Source organism: Zingiber officinale, chromosome 11A, assembly GCF_018446385.1.
Source record: "Zingiber officinale cultivar Zhangliang chromosome 11A, Zo_v1.1, whole genome shotgun sequence".
Taxonomy (NCBI): Eukaryota; Viridiplantae; Streptophyta; class Magnoliopsida; order Zingiberales; family Zingiberaceae; genus Zingiber; species Zingiber officinale.
Window position 1 is genome coordinate 93,298,907 of NC_056006.1, and position 13,218 is coordinate 93,312,124.

The 13,218-nt window shown below is 45.9% G+C and overlaps 1 protein-coding gene and 1 long non-coding RNA gene across 3 annotated transcripts; one reads left to right on the forward strand and one right to left on the reverse strand.

Moving 5' to 3' along the window:
* Positions 1–6,581: 6,581 nt before the first annotated feature.
* On the reverse strand, positions 6,582–8,507 carry LOC122032152 (vicilin Car i 2.0101-like). The gene is made up of 4 exons (XM_042591412.1): positions 7,751–8,507; positions 7,600–7,671; positions 7,261–7,527; positions 6,582–7,193 (listed from the first exon to the last, which is right to left on the reverse strand). Exons 1-4 carry the CDS (start codon positions 8,474–8,476, stop codon positions 6,681–6,683), a joined length of 1,578 nt encoding a protein of 525 aa, XP_042447346.1. The 5' UTR covers positions 8,477–8,507; the 3' UTR covers positions 6,582–6,680.
* Positions 8,439–9,169, forward strand: LOC122032154. 2 transcript variants are annotated; one of them, XR_006125973.1, is made up of 3 exons: positions 8,439–8,517; positions 8,808–8,890; positions 9,016–9,169. It is a non-coding gene; the product is annotated as an uncharacterized LOC122032154 (long non-coding RNA). The 2 variants fall into 2 exon arrangements; XR_006125972.1 differs by having other exon boundaries at positions 8,808–9,169.
* The last annotated feature ends 4,049 nt before the right edge of the window (positions 9,170–13,218 follow it).

The window sequence follows — 13,218 nt, forward strand, 5'->3', positions numbered from 1 at the left end:
CCATTTGCTTCTTCCGTGATCAATTTTTGGTCAGGCTGCGCTTTCTTCCACATCCGTTCATCATCCAAATATGCAACCACTTTCGCCTCCCGCTCGGCCAATTAGTCCCAAACTCGATCAAGTTGCTGAGCGGGGTGATAGTCCTTTTCAAGTTGAATGATATCCCCCTGGACCCCCAAATCTTCCACTATTTCTTTTACCCAAAACAATCCGAGTGGGGGACCTTCATATTTCAATCTAGGTCGGGTTTCGTCCTATTTACCAATATGCCGAGCTCCAATAAGCATTGGAAGGAGCATTTCTTTTTTATGCGTCTTCCTGAACGGCCGACCTTCCGAACGAAGTGGCAGACGGCGGTGCCGAACCAACCGGGTCTTGGCAAATTCAAGAGTCATCCGGCGTATCTTCATGCGGCCAACCAGCTGGTCGGCCAACGCTACGATATCGACAAGTTGCTCCTCCCTGGAGTGATGTATATATTCGGCTTGTCCCCCATCCAAGCCGATCTGCCTTGTAGCATGAGTAAGCGATTCTTATCTCCCCTTTTCCTTTTGTTCTAACTGATTTATTCTTTGTTTCTGCAGCTGAAGTTATGTGGCGTGCAAAGGCAACCGAAAAGCTCAAGCTGAAAGCCGCCAATATTGAGGCGGTGAAGGACAAGGAGGCAGCCGAACGGGGTTTGGTTCTGGCCGATTCAACAACTGAAGGGAGCGAGGGAACTCAAGTTGCTCCCGAGGCTTCGGCCGCCCGCGTCTCCACTGACGAGGCCGTGGCCCATATCACATCTGTCCAGGCCGAGGAGGAGGGCCGATCGGCTGACGAGGCGCCCTTGGTGACTCGTAAACGCCGTCGGCTAGAGCAAGCCGCTCAACAGCCTCCTCCAGGGGAGCAGCTTGCCGAGCGGAGCGATGAAGCTCCTGTGGTTTTTGAGGCGGTCTCCTCGGAGCACACTCCGACTCAGCTTGACTTGCCGCCGACCATCGCTGAGGCTCAACCTTCCACCACTCAGACTCTACGTCGTCTTAGGCGACTGGGCGACCGTCCGGTCGGCGAGTCCTCTGGCCATGCTGCTGCGTCTCAAGATGACTCGAGCGGCCCGAGGGTGATAAAAACTGTCCTCAGATTTCCCTCGGAGGAATACCTACTGGCCGCCGATCGGCCATCTGTTCCCGAACAGCAGATCACCCTCACCGGTCCGCTCGCCAAAGTTTGGGAGGACGCGCGCGTACGCGTCGCGCTTATGTCCCCCAGTCAGCTAGGGGACAGTAACCTGCAGCAGGCGACCGGGGTATGCCTTTCTGCTTTACTGATATTTTTTATTTGCGTTTTTAACTTAACTGCCTTCATTCGCAGAGTTGGGTAGAGCAGATCGCAGTCAGCAATCGACTGGCTGAGCTGGAGGAAGAAATGAAAAAACTTAAACTTTCGGAGGCAAACCAAGGGCAATCCACGGTTGCTTTGGAGAAGAGCAAAAAGCTTTTGGAAGCCGAGCGGAGACGCACTTCCGGTCTGTCGAGCGAGGTCGCTCGGCTTGAGGCTGTGGTCAAACAACGGGATAAAGAGATCAAGACGGCGACCACTCGGAAGCGCAAGGCTATCGATGACATGGACCTAATGAAGGTGGAGATCAGAGGGCTAGAGCAACACATCAAGGATCTGGATGCCCTTCTGGCCACCGAGAAGGAGGGCCGCTCGGCCGATCTTCTTAAATTTGAATAAGACTTGAAGGATCTCCGTGCCGCCAACGATGCTTCCCGAGCTGCGCTCAAAGAGTATCAGGAGGGGGAGTCGGCTCACTATGACGAAGTGAGGAAGGCATTTGTCCGCTCGGACGACTTCGGAGAGAAATTCACCGACAAGATTTCCCTCACTTTCGAAGAGGCGATTAAGTCGGCGGTGGATTACTTGAAGACCAAAGGCCACCTTCCCGCCGAGCTGACCATCCCCCCCCCCCCCCCGAGGATCTGGCTACCGTGATGGGCGCCATTCCAGATGCTCTTTTTGATTTTGACGCGTGAGGCGTGTGTTTTTTATCAACCTTTTTGTACCGTCGTTCGGCCAAACTTATTTTTGTTGTAATTCCTTTTGCTTGCCAAGCGTTTGGCGCAAATAGATCATCTTTCCATTCCTGCAACTTTTGTTTTGGCGAGAAATTCATCCGATCAGCTTAATACTCTAACACGAATTCAAGCCGCTCGGCTTCATACTCTAAGACGGACTCAATCCGATTGTCTTCAAAAATGTCTTTCGCCATGCAACTGCGTAGCCGATCGGCGCGCGAAATAATTGTCGTTCACCTTAATTCTTATTGACTATCTTTTACTTTGCACCTTACCTTAAAGGGGGTTTCCATATATTTTTACTAATCGAGCTCGACAGTCTTCCGCTCGGACGTTTATAGACGCCGGCTCGTCTCTCGATATTTAACGTCGGAGCTCGACGGTCTTCCGCTCAGATGTTTATAGACGCCGGCTTGTCTCTCGATATTTAACGTCGGAGCTCGACGGTCTTCCGCTCAGACGTTTATAGACGTCGGCTCATCTCTCGATATTTAACGTCGGAGCTCAACGGTCTTCCGCTCGGACGTTTATAGACGCCGGCTCGTCTCTCGATATTTAACGTCGGAGCTCGACGATCTTCTGCTCGGACGTTTATAGACGCCGGCTCGTCTCTCGATATTTAACGTCGGAGCTCGACGATCTTCCGTTCGGACGTTTATAGACGCCGGCTCGTCTCTCGATATTTAACGTCGGAGCTCAACGGCCTTTAAGACTACTTTTAACACAGCCGATCGGCGAAGATATTTGCCATCTTTATAATTTTGCTTCCTGCATTACAAGGACATAGGCGACCGAAATGTATATAAATTTACATTTAGCGCACCTTTCCCCCAGCTCGGATAACGTACTTCCGGCCGAACGGCTTGGGGTCTTCTTTGTCGAGCGTTGGGCTCAGATACTGTACTCCTGGCCGAACGGCGCGGGGTCTTCCTCGTCAAGCGTTTAGCTCGAATATTATACCTCCGGCCGAACGACTCGGGGCCTTCTTCGTCGAGAGCTTGGCTCGGATACTATACCTCCGGCCGAACGGCTCGGGGCCTTCGTCGTCGAGCGCTTGGCTCGGTTATTATACCTCCGGCCGAACGGCTCGGGGCCTTCTTCGTCGAGCGCTTGGCTCGGTTATTATACCTCCGGCCGAACGGCTCGGGGCCTTCGTCGTCGAGCGCTTGGCTCGGTTATTATACCTCCGGCCGAACGGCTCGGGGCCTTCTTCGTCCAGCGCTTGGCTCGGTTATTATACCTCCGGCCGAACGGCTCGGGGCCTTTTTCGTCGAGCGATTGGCTCGGATACTATACCTCCGGCCGAACGGCTCGGGGCCTTCGTCGTCGAGCCTTTGGCTCCGATGATATACGCCCGGCCGAACGGCACGGGCCTTCTTTTGGAAAATTACGATGAATTCTATGCCCGAAAGAAACTATATCTGAAAAACTAACCTGCCGATCAGCATAAGATCTGACTCAATTTCTCAACTCCCGAATACCCGTGGAGTGAGGTGGATACAATGTACTCGTCGAAATTTATCAAGGCCAGGAGGATGGCGAAACTTCCCGGTCGGTCCTCCATGGCCGCTCGGCCCCCCCAGAGGTGGAGGCGGCCTGCTGCGTTATCCTTCTACTTGAGCCTTCTGCTCCTGTTGCTCCACGAACCTAGCTACTCTTGCCTCTGTCAGAGCGTCGAGTTTCTCCACGGAGAGCATCACCATGTGTGGTCGTCCAGCTTCGTCCATTGCTTCCGTTCGGATGCAGGAGCGTTCCCACAGACGGCGCCAATTTGATCCTGTCCGAACGCTGACTCAACGGACGTTGGGCACGTGGTGCTCTCCGATTTGCTGATATAGATCTCCGGCTAGTCGTACGAAGCTCCGGCGAACCTGCACAGAAGTCGGGCCGGAAAGGGGTTCCCGGCGGCGACCCTCCGACGCTCAAGTCAGGCAAGCAAGTAGTGAAAAAAGTGGCTCCAAAGATGTCTCACGCGTACCTCCGGCGAAGTATGAGGCTCTTTACATAGCGCGGTGAAAGAACTCCTGCACGTCCACCGAGGCGCATACGTGTCCGTAGCCCATACCTCGGTATGTGTCTGTCAGAAAGCTTACCTGACGCCATACTGCTACAGTCCCAGCACGTCGTCGATGGGACAACAGAATACCCCGTTGTCAGACTTGTAGTACAGCCTAGCCATAGGGCTTGACAACTGTCATAAGATGTTCTTGTCCCTCTCTACCGATCACAGGCCAGGGCGTCTGGCCAGCCGGCTGGACGGGAAGTCCATCCGGACGACCCTTATCTTAAGTGCTGGCCGGACGAGCTCACATCCCGTCCGGCCTGCCGTTGGCATCGATATACTGGGGATATTTTCGGTAGGATGCCATGTAGGGACTGTAGCAGTGTCACCTTCTATTAGGCTTTCCGCTTGGCTCTTTGCTACTGTTTAATTGAGCGTCGGAACCCCAACTTCTGTCGGGGCGACTTTTGTCATCGGCTATTCACCGGTCGGTCGCCCGGGGGGTCGACCCCTCCTTCTCCGATCGGCCACCTGGGCTTTTGACTCCCGCGTGGCATTGACCCCTCAGAACGGGGGTCTCCTGTTCTAACCGTCGGATCACAATATATTATTATACGATGTATAATGGTGGTGTTCGAAGGAGACGTGGCAATCAGAAGTCAATAGCACATGACAGTCAGAAGTTAACGAGACGTGGTAATCAGAAGTCAAGAGGACGTGACAGTCGATAGGTTTGGAAAAAGGAAATAGGGTCGTGTGACAACGTCAGCAATATGATTCCCGGTTGAGTTTTCATAGACCAGAGCTTCAGATCTGAGACAACTTGATCTAAGACCTGGTAAGTAGTCGAGGTAATATCCGACTCTGGTCGTGTTCTCACAGTTCGGTTGTATCTAGGCTCAATTCTCTCAGTAAGCTAACTCCCGATCAGGCAAATTCCCAGTCGGACCTTGGACGATCTCTCCACAACTCCCGACCCCCCAAGATTTAGGCCAAGTGTTATACTCGACTAATTATCCCAAGCTGCCCTATTCATACCCGGTCGGGACAGAAAGCACTACATGACAATAAGGTCAAGAGATTGTAACCGTCTGTCAGAGAATATTCCAACGGTCTGCGGTCATCTACGAATGAAACCTTTCTTCAGCCTACAGGAGGATGCCACGTGCCCTCTATCACCCGACAGGACCTGACATCCGACATTCTCTGACATCAGTCAGCCTCTAGAGGTACGCACTGTCATATAAAAAGGGAGGTTCTCTCTTGTGCAAGTATGCTCGTATATTCGTACTTATCTTCTTCTTTATTTCTCCTTCGTACATTGTTCTTTTGAGAAAAAATACTTGACTTGAGCATCGGAGGGCTTGCTCCGGGGACTTTTTCCCTGATTTTTGGCTTGTAACGTCTGTGTGCTTGTTTAAGTGTGCGTAGAGCTCAAGTACTGTCGACTCAATCATCGTCGTTCGTCAGCACCACATGGGAGTCCATTCTTGTAAACACGTATGAGAAAGGTGTCTTAGTCGTTCCTCCGTCAACGCCAGTAACAACTCATCCGACCTTCATTCGACTCAGATTTCGGACAGGATCATACTAAATAAATAATAAAATAAATAAATAAATAAATTTAAATTATCAACCTTAATAATCAATCAAATAATTAAAAATTTTAAATAATTAAATAATCTTGAATTGAGAGTTTGATAATATTTAAATGAACTAAGCTCGAATTAAGCTCAAGCTAAACTTAAATTAATAATATTTAAATGAAGTAAACTCGAATTAAGCTCAAGCCAAATTTAAATTGAGAGTTTGACTTCGATAATATCTAAACAAAGATCAAATTAAGCTTCAAACAAACTTAACTCATAAAAATAAATTAAACTAAATTTAAATAATCATTTTAAAAGATTGATTCATTTAAACTCATAAAAATAAATTAAGCTAAATTTAAATAATCATTTCAAAAATTTATTCATTTTAAACTAACATGAAACACCTTAACTTTATCAAATAAATTTAAACACCTTACAAAACTTAGAATCTTTACTACCCTAGCTGGAAACTTGTTGTAGCCGTATCAAACACTTCAGAGTTAAAAGTAAGCTTTTATATCGTTTAAATAAATTTATTTAGTAAGGTAATAAATTTTAAGCTTGGTTAAACAAAATAAGATTATTATTTAATAATTTGTCTAAAATATAATATTTTAAAAACACTCTATTAAATATTTTAAATAAAATAGGAGGTTGAAACACGATCAACTTTTTTTTTTAAATTTCATTAAAAAGGAATTTACCTTTAGCATATTTATTTTCTATTTTTTTCTTCTTCAAGTATAGATCTTGCTGAAAAAATAAATGTTAAATATCCTTCATACTTTAAAAAGAAAAACAATTTTAACTATATTATAATTTATAACCAGACGCACGTAAAAGTTATTTAGCAAAACCATTACCTAAACAAACAAACAAAAAAAGAAATAAACACAGATCATACGAACAAAACAAAATCTAGGGATTTTATTCGATGGTCAAGATTTTATTAGCGTAGTACACTCGACCTCTTAACGGAGTACACTACAGCATCGCACTGTCAACGCACTCTCTCGCCATTTTTATTTACATAAACGCCGCAGCGACCTCCAGCACCGGCAGGTTCCGGCGATGACCGCCGCCCTCTCGCTCCTCCGGCCCTGCAACTATAATCTGCTCTTTCTGCGACTGCAGCACCTCGTCCACCTCCCTCTCCGGCATGTCGAACGCCAGTTCCTTCGCGACCCTCTCCATCTGGTTCCACACGTTGTTTCTCCCCGCCAAGAAGTTCCTCTCGTTCTTCTCCGCGCAGATGTCGAAGCAGATCGCCTCAAAGTTGCCCCTTTCTCGCCCACCAGTAGACGCCACGGTCACCGACGGTTGACCCGGCGGGATGACCACCAACGACCCCGGTCGCACGTGGGACCTCACCCTTTTGTACCATTGTCCTTGACCTTCCTCCTCTCTTTGACCTTCCCGCTCCCTGCTCTGCCTTCTGTTGGACGAGCGAGGGCATATCGTCTCGATGTAGCCTTCCCCCTCCACGATCATCACGATCTTGATCGCCCGGCTGTTGAACGACGGCGCGATCATAGAACCCTGCACAAATTTAACAATTGAATTTAATTACTAGATCAATTTCGATAAAATTGATAGATCCGTTTACCTGAGTTATATTAGCATAGGAAACTTGGACGTCGTGCTGTTTCAGCGGTTGGTAGTCGTTGCCGTCGGCTTGGTACATGTGGCCACGCTTGCTCGAGTGAGACGGGCGCTTCCTTAGGAGATTGAATGTGCCCTTGGATTCTCCAAACGGCCATTGCCGGCCTTCGGATGAGTGGCGGCTCAGGCCATGGATCTGCTCCTCCGACGCCCTCACGATGCCCGCTTTCTTCTGTTGGCCGAGCAGCCTCTGCAATCGATCTCTCCGCGTCTGCAGTCTCATGTATGCACAGTTAAAACAAAGATCCATTAATTCACATAAACAGAGAATCTAACTTTTTACATTGAAAGCCGCCTCGAGGATCTCGTCACTGAAGCTCTTGAGAAAGTTCTGTGCTCCCGCGCCATAGAACAACTGGAGGGAAATTAATTGAAAAGTGATCAGTTGCTGCATGCGTAATGGAATATGGAAGGAGCCAAATATGTAATCGTACCTCGAAGAGACCAGGAGTTGAGACGGGTATTAGGAGCTCGATCAAGACGAGCTTCTCGCGGCTGTCCTTGTTGGCCACGTACTCGATGGCTCCTGCAGGAACCTTTATGATGTCTCCCTGTTGGAGCTCGTAGGTTTCCCTCTTGTCCTGGCAAATGAGAGTGATGACTCCCGATCCTTGGGCGACGTAGGCGATGGCATCAGCGTCCAAGTGTTTCGGCAGCACGAAGCCACGCGGCTTCAACTGGGTCAACATGATGCGGTAATTGGCGATGCCTAACAGTAGCTTGGACTTCTCCAGGAAGTTGGGGAGGACTCTTATGTCACCGTGCTCTGTTTTCTCTATCCAACGGAAGCTCTCGCGGTCGAAGAGATAGGGGTTGTGCTCTTCTTCTTCTTTCTCTTCTTCTTCTTCCCGTTCTCCCTCCCGGCGACGAGGGTTTCCCTGATGGCGTCCGCGCTCCTCGCGGTACTGCTCCTCGCACCACCGTTCGCACCTCTGCTGCTGGCTCCGGTCGTACTCCTGCTTTCGGCAGTCGTCGCGGCACTCTCGGAGCGCAGCGGGGTCACGCTCACGATCCTCGCCTTGCTGCTCTCGCTCCTGCTGCTGCTTCCTCTCTTGCTGGTATTTCTCATAGCAGGAGCGCTCGCATCGCATCCTCTGCTGCTGGCCGCGCTGCTGATGCTGGCATTGTTGTCGGCAGGGGCGGATCCAGGATTTGAACATTGGGGGGGCCAAAACTTGTGCCGCTACATTCATTGTCGATGGTGCGGGAGAATTTAGAATTCATTATATATTTAGAAAAACTCGTGACCTAAGTTTTCTATTGGTAGTTTGATATCAATATCTCGAAGTAATATTGTGACATTGAAATAAGCTGTCGGCCCTTGTTTCACATCGGAGCTACATGCGAACTTGTATGGTCTAAAGACCAGTTATATGATAACGTTAGGGTAGAATTCAATTTGCCATCCTTTTGATCATTCACATCTATTCAGCATCTATTACTTTGCATTTCATTATTGCTATTCATAATATGGGTTTATTAATTGGTTAGGTACTCTAATTACTACATCAAGCTGAAGCGTCTGAGTATTCGAATTGCTTTCCTCTCACATTCGTGACATTCTTCACATGCAGGTACTCCTTATCTACAACTCTATTTGCCATCAAACAAAAATATATATAGCTTTCACCTGCTCAACTTCACCTATAGAGCCCAGTAAATTCTTCACTGTTGACCAACATAACTCGATGTTTTTCAGGGGGTCTATTTGTTGATCGCAAAATGCCTCTATTTGGCATCCTATTATCAATATATACACTATTTCCATTCCCTGAATTTTGTAATAGCAGATCTGGAGTTTGTCAATGTTTTTCTTTGGCTTAGTTTATCCTTTGTTGAATGTTCATTGTATCTTATTCTTTGGAACACTCCAGTCTAGTAGATATGGAGTCTGTCAAGTCTGCAACTGAAGAGTAGAGACCTCCTCCACACTGACAGCACCCTACTTTTATCTTTCTCGTTGTTAGCGACCTCAACGCCACTGGCTACGCAATATGCTTCAGTGTTGGGATAAACCTTCACCATGATCCACCAACTTTTGGTTTCTCCGGACGACAATTTTGAAAAGAGATCTCTGCTTGAGTGTCTTCAAATTTTGCTCATGAGAAGAGAGCTAAAAGCAGGACTGATCCAGGATTTACACATGGACTGGGGTGGGGGGGCCATGGCCCCCCCAAGTCACTATGTAAATCCGCCTCTGGTTGTCGGCATTGCTCCAGCCGCTGCTCGGGGTCGCCCTTTGGGTTGTCGTCGAGGACGTCTTCGAAGGACAGGGCTACGCTGGAGGACACGAAGAGGACTACTGCGAGGAAAACGAGCAATCCTTTGAATTTAGCAGCCATGGCGATCGAGTGAAAGCCTGGTCGATGAGTGGAGAGGGATAACAACGGGGTGCATTTATAGGGTCGGAAGAAACGATGAGTAGGCGGAAACGGCGAGGGACGAAGTTGCATGGGATGAACGTGGCGCGCGGGTCATGCTTCCATGGCTACGTGGAGACGACGATGATGAAAACAGAGGCTGCGAGAAGGAGATGATACAAAGCACCGGCTTTAAGGCCAAGCACACGTGTGGGGTGGTGGGATAATGGAAGCAACGCGTGCGGGTGCGGCTCTTCGAAACGGCTGGCGTGAGGGAATCACGTGTGGAGATCGGGCGCATGCGCGAAACGTGTCCGACGGGAACTATCGGCGGAAATTAGGCTCGGAAATACTGCCACGGCTAATTCTATTAAATATTATTTTTATTGCTAAGTAATTAAAAAAATCTAATAATCTTTTTAATAGCTGTTGTCGTCGTCGCTCAAAAACTCCCAAATTAACAATGTGTAAGTCCATTAAAATTTGTCTCCAGATTATGATATCGTGATACTATATTAAAATTATCATTTAGATATCTATAATTTAAATCTTGATTATTATATATTTATAAAAAAAATTCTTTAAATAAAAGATATAATGAAAAAATGTTGGACTTCTGAATTGGTTGTCATATACGCTTTCTGATTAATTTGACGACTAATGAAAATTTTTGATGAAATCGAATCGATCATTATCTAAAAATAATCAATAAAATTAATTGAGATTATCAATTTTTTATATAAATTTCTCAAATCATAAAAAAACATTTATAAAAATTATTTTTAAATTTTTTGACCCAATTATATGCATTATTAAGTTTTGAGTAGTTCATAGTCTTTTTCCAACTATGGTAAATGTGGCTCAAGATACTAGTGATCTGACTTAAAGATTGGGCATTGAGAAAAGTTTTTTCCAAATTAAGTAAATACTTAAATATTTCTCCAATTGAGAAAGTTTGTATATTCCAAATTAAGTAAAAAAAATTTACTTGTAAATTGATGAAAAAGTTGTGAAAAAAACAGTTATTGACCAAATAATAATTCTTTGGTTAATCTTTCTATTTTTCTTTTAAGTTTGTCGTGCTTATCTGTTAAGTTTGACAAAAGTTAAATAAAATTTATGAATACGGTTGTTGGGATACCGGGAACAATTATAAAAGAAAAAGGAGAGAAGATAGAAAAATAATGAGATCTGGTATAATTCGGTGATGTTCCTGTTCCATAGAAGAAGTAATGGTAAAAATATTCTTCACTAGAATTATGAATTAGGACTACATATTATGTATTTATATCATCTAGCCATAAAGAGGTATAATGGCATAAATAGCCTTGTAATATTCGCATTCCTAGATAACCAAAGTCTCCCGAATAGAACACGGTCTGATCATGTTAGAGAACACAACCATATTCAATGGATCGGACCACAAAATTCCAATGTGAGGCACGACTTACTGTGTTCTATGGCATGGTCGGGTGACAGAAGTTCCAATAGCTAACACGGCTTGGCTGTGTTTCACACTATAACCGTGTCGATAGGTACTTTCACTGGATATGAGTCATACTTTTACAATTTTCACCTTGATGATTATTTATCCTTAGAAGAAATATGCAAATTTGAGAACTCCACCTGAGACACTGAGTTGGGATGCATCCTCTCTAGCAACTAGAGAAATTGATTAAGTTCAAACATCTGTAATAACTGACTTTGTTAACATGTTTACAATATTGTTAGAAGTATGAATCTTTTCAAGTCATATTTCACTAGAAGAATCAGCTCTCTGATCTTATGAAATCTTATATTTATATGCTTGGTTCTCAGATGATACACTTGATTTTTCGCCAAATAAATAACATTCTGGTTATCAGAATACAACTTAACTTTACTTTGTTAAACACTGAGTTCTTTGACCAGCTCTGTAAGCCACAACGCTTTCTTTGCGGCTTTTGTTACTACCATGTACTCCGACTCAGTAGCAGATAATATAATTATATGTTGTATTATGAACTTTCAACAAATAGGTCCTCCCACGAGAGTGAACATATTGTTAGTACAATCGATCTATAAGATTTCGATGTTTGACAATATACCAATATAAGATTAGGTTGATTAAGGGTTAATCTAAACATGACTTGATGTTTAGAAGAGTGAAATATAGTCAAGGTTAGATGACTAGCAAGGGTAAGTCCTAACAGAAGGATAGATAGGTGAGAAGTCTACTAAAGTGACTAGTCCTAACTGAAGGTTAGGCAAGGGGAAGTGCTAGTGAGTGAAGCTAGATCCTAGCGAGTGAAGATAGGTGATGGAAGTCCTTCTGAGTGAAGTCAGACAATGGAAGTCCCAGTGAGTGAAGCTAGATAGTGGAAGTCTTGATGAGTGCAGTCAAGCAATGGAAATCTTAGTGAGTAAAGCTATGCAGTTGACCGGACCAGCAAATTCTTGATACCGCGAACACTATTTTTACTTTATTATTTTATATCTATGTGCTAACTGAGTGTTGCAGGTAAGTCTTAGTAGATCAGATACTAAGTAGGACCAGAGAAAATCCAAACAAGTCTAGAGGCCCAGATATTTAGCAAGTAAGTGGAGGTAAGCACTGAAGGAGACAGATCCAGTGAGGATTGTTGGTGCAATTTCCACTAGGTCAAGGTTGACCTAGTTGACCAAGCGAACCTTGGTCATGGTTTCGATGTTTGACAATACAGAAAGACATGTAGACATGGACAATGCAGGTGCAGTTGTCCATGCGGAGAGACACTGATCAGGGTCTGATCAGGTTGGATGAAGAAAAGTCAAGTAGGTCAAGGTTGACCGGATACTTGACTGGGAAGTCCTAACTGGGATGTTAGGCAGTTCGGGAAATCTTGGTGAGTAAAGCCAGGTGAAAATCCTAGTGAGTGAAGTTAGGTGAAAGTGAAAGTCCTGGTGAGTGAAGCCAGGCAGATGAGAAATCCTGGTGAGTGAAGCCAGGTAAAAATCCTAGTGAGTGAAGCTAGGTGAAAGTGAAAGTCCTGGTGAGTGAAGCTAGGCAGTTTGGAAGTCCTGGTGAGTGAAGCCAGGAAGGGGATCGGAAAGACCTAGTGAGTGAAGCTAGGCAGTTTGGAAGTCCTGGTGAGTAAAGCCAGGCAAGGGAAATCCAGATGGGTCAAGGTTGACTAGATATCTAGTGAAAAGTCCAAGTATGGAGACTTGGCACGGAGAAGACCAAGATGGAGAGGGCTCGGTAGCTCGTTCTCCGGACTGTGGTCAGAGAGGGCTCGGTAGCTCGTTCTCCGGACTGTGGTCAGAGAGGGCTCGGTAGCTCGTTCTCTGGACCGGACGAAGTCGGAGAGGGCTCGGTAGCTCGTTCTCAGGACCAAGTAGGGTTTAGGGCTGAGAGCTCTAAACCTGGATCGGTCTGGTGACCGATCCAGTGATACGCTGGGTTATCTGATCGGTCTGGTGACCGATCAGTAACCAAACAGAAGCATTCTGTTGCTTATCTGATCGGTTAGCAGACCGATCAGTGATCGATCAGAAGGAGACGATCAGAAGGAGGGAAAGGG

Coding starts and splice junctions, on each gene's coding strand:
- LOC122032152 (XM_042591412.1), bottom strand. CDS start 8,476: ATGTTCAAATCCTGGATCCGCCCCTGCCGACAACAATGCCAGCATCAG. Junction 7,672..7,750: donor CAACTCCTGGTCTCTTCGAG/GTACGATTACAT, acceptor ATTTCCCTCCAG/TTGTTCTATGGCGCGGGAGC. Junction 7,194..7,260: donor CCTATGCTAATATAACTCAG/GTAAACGGATCT, acceptor AAATTTGTGCAG/GGTTCTATGATCGCGCCGTC.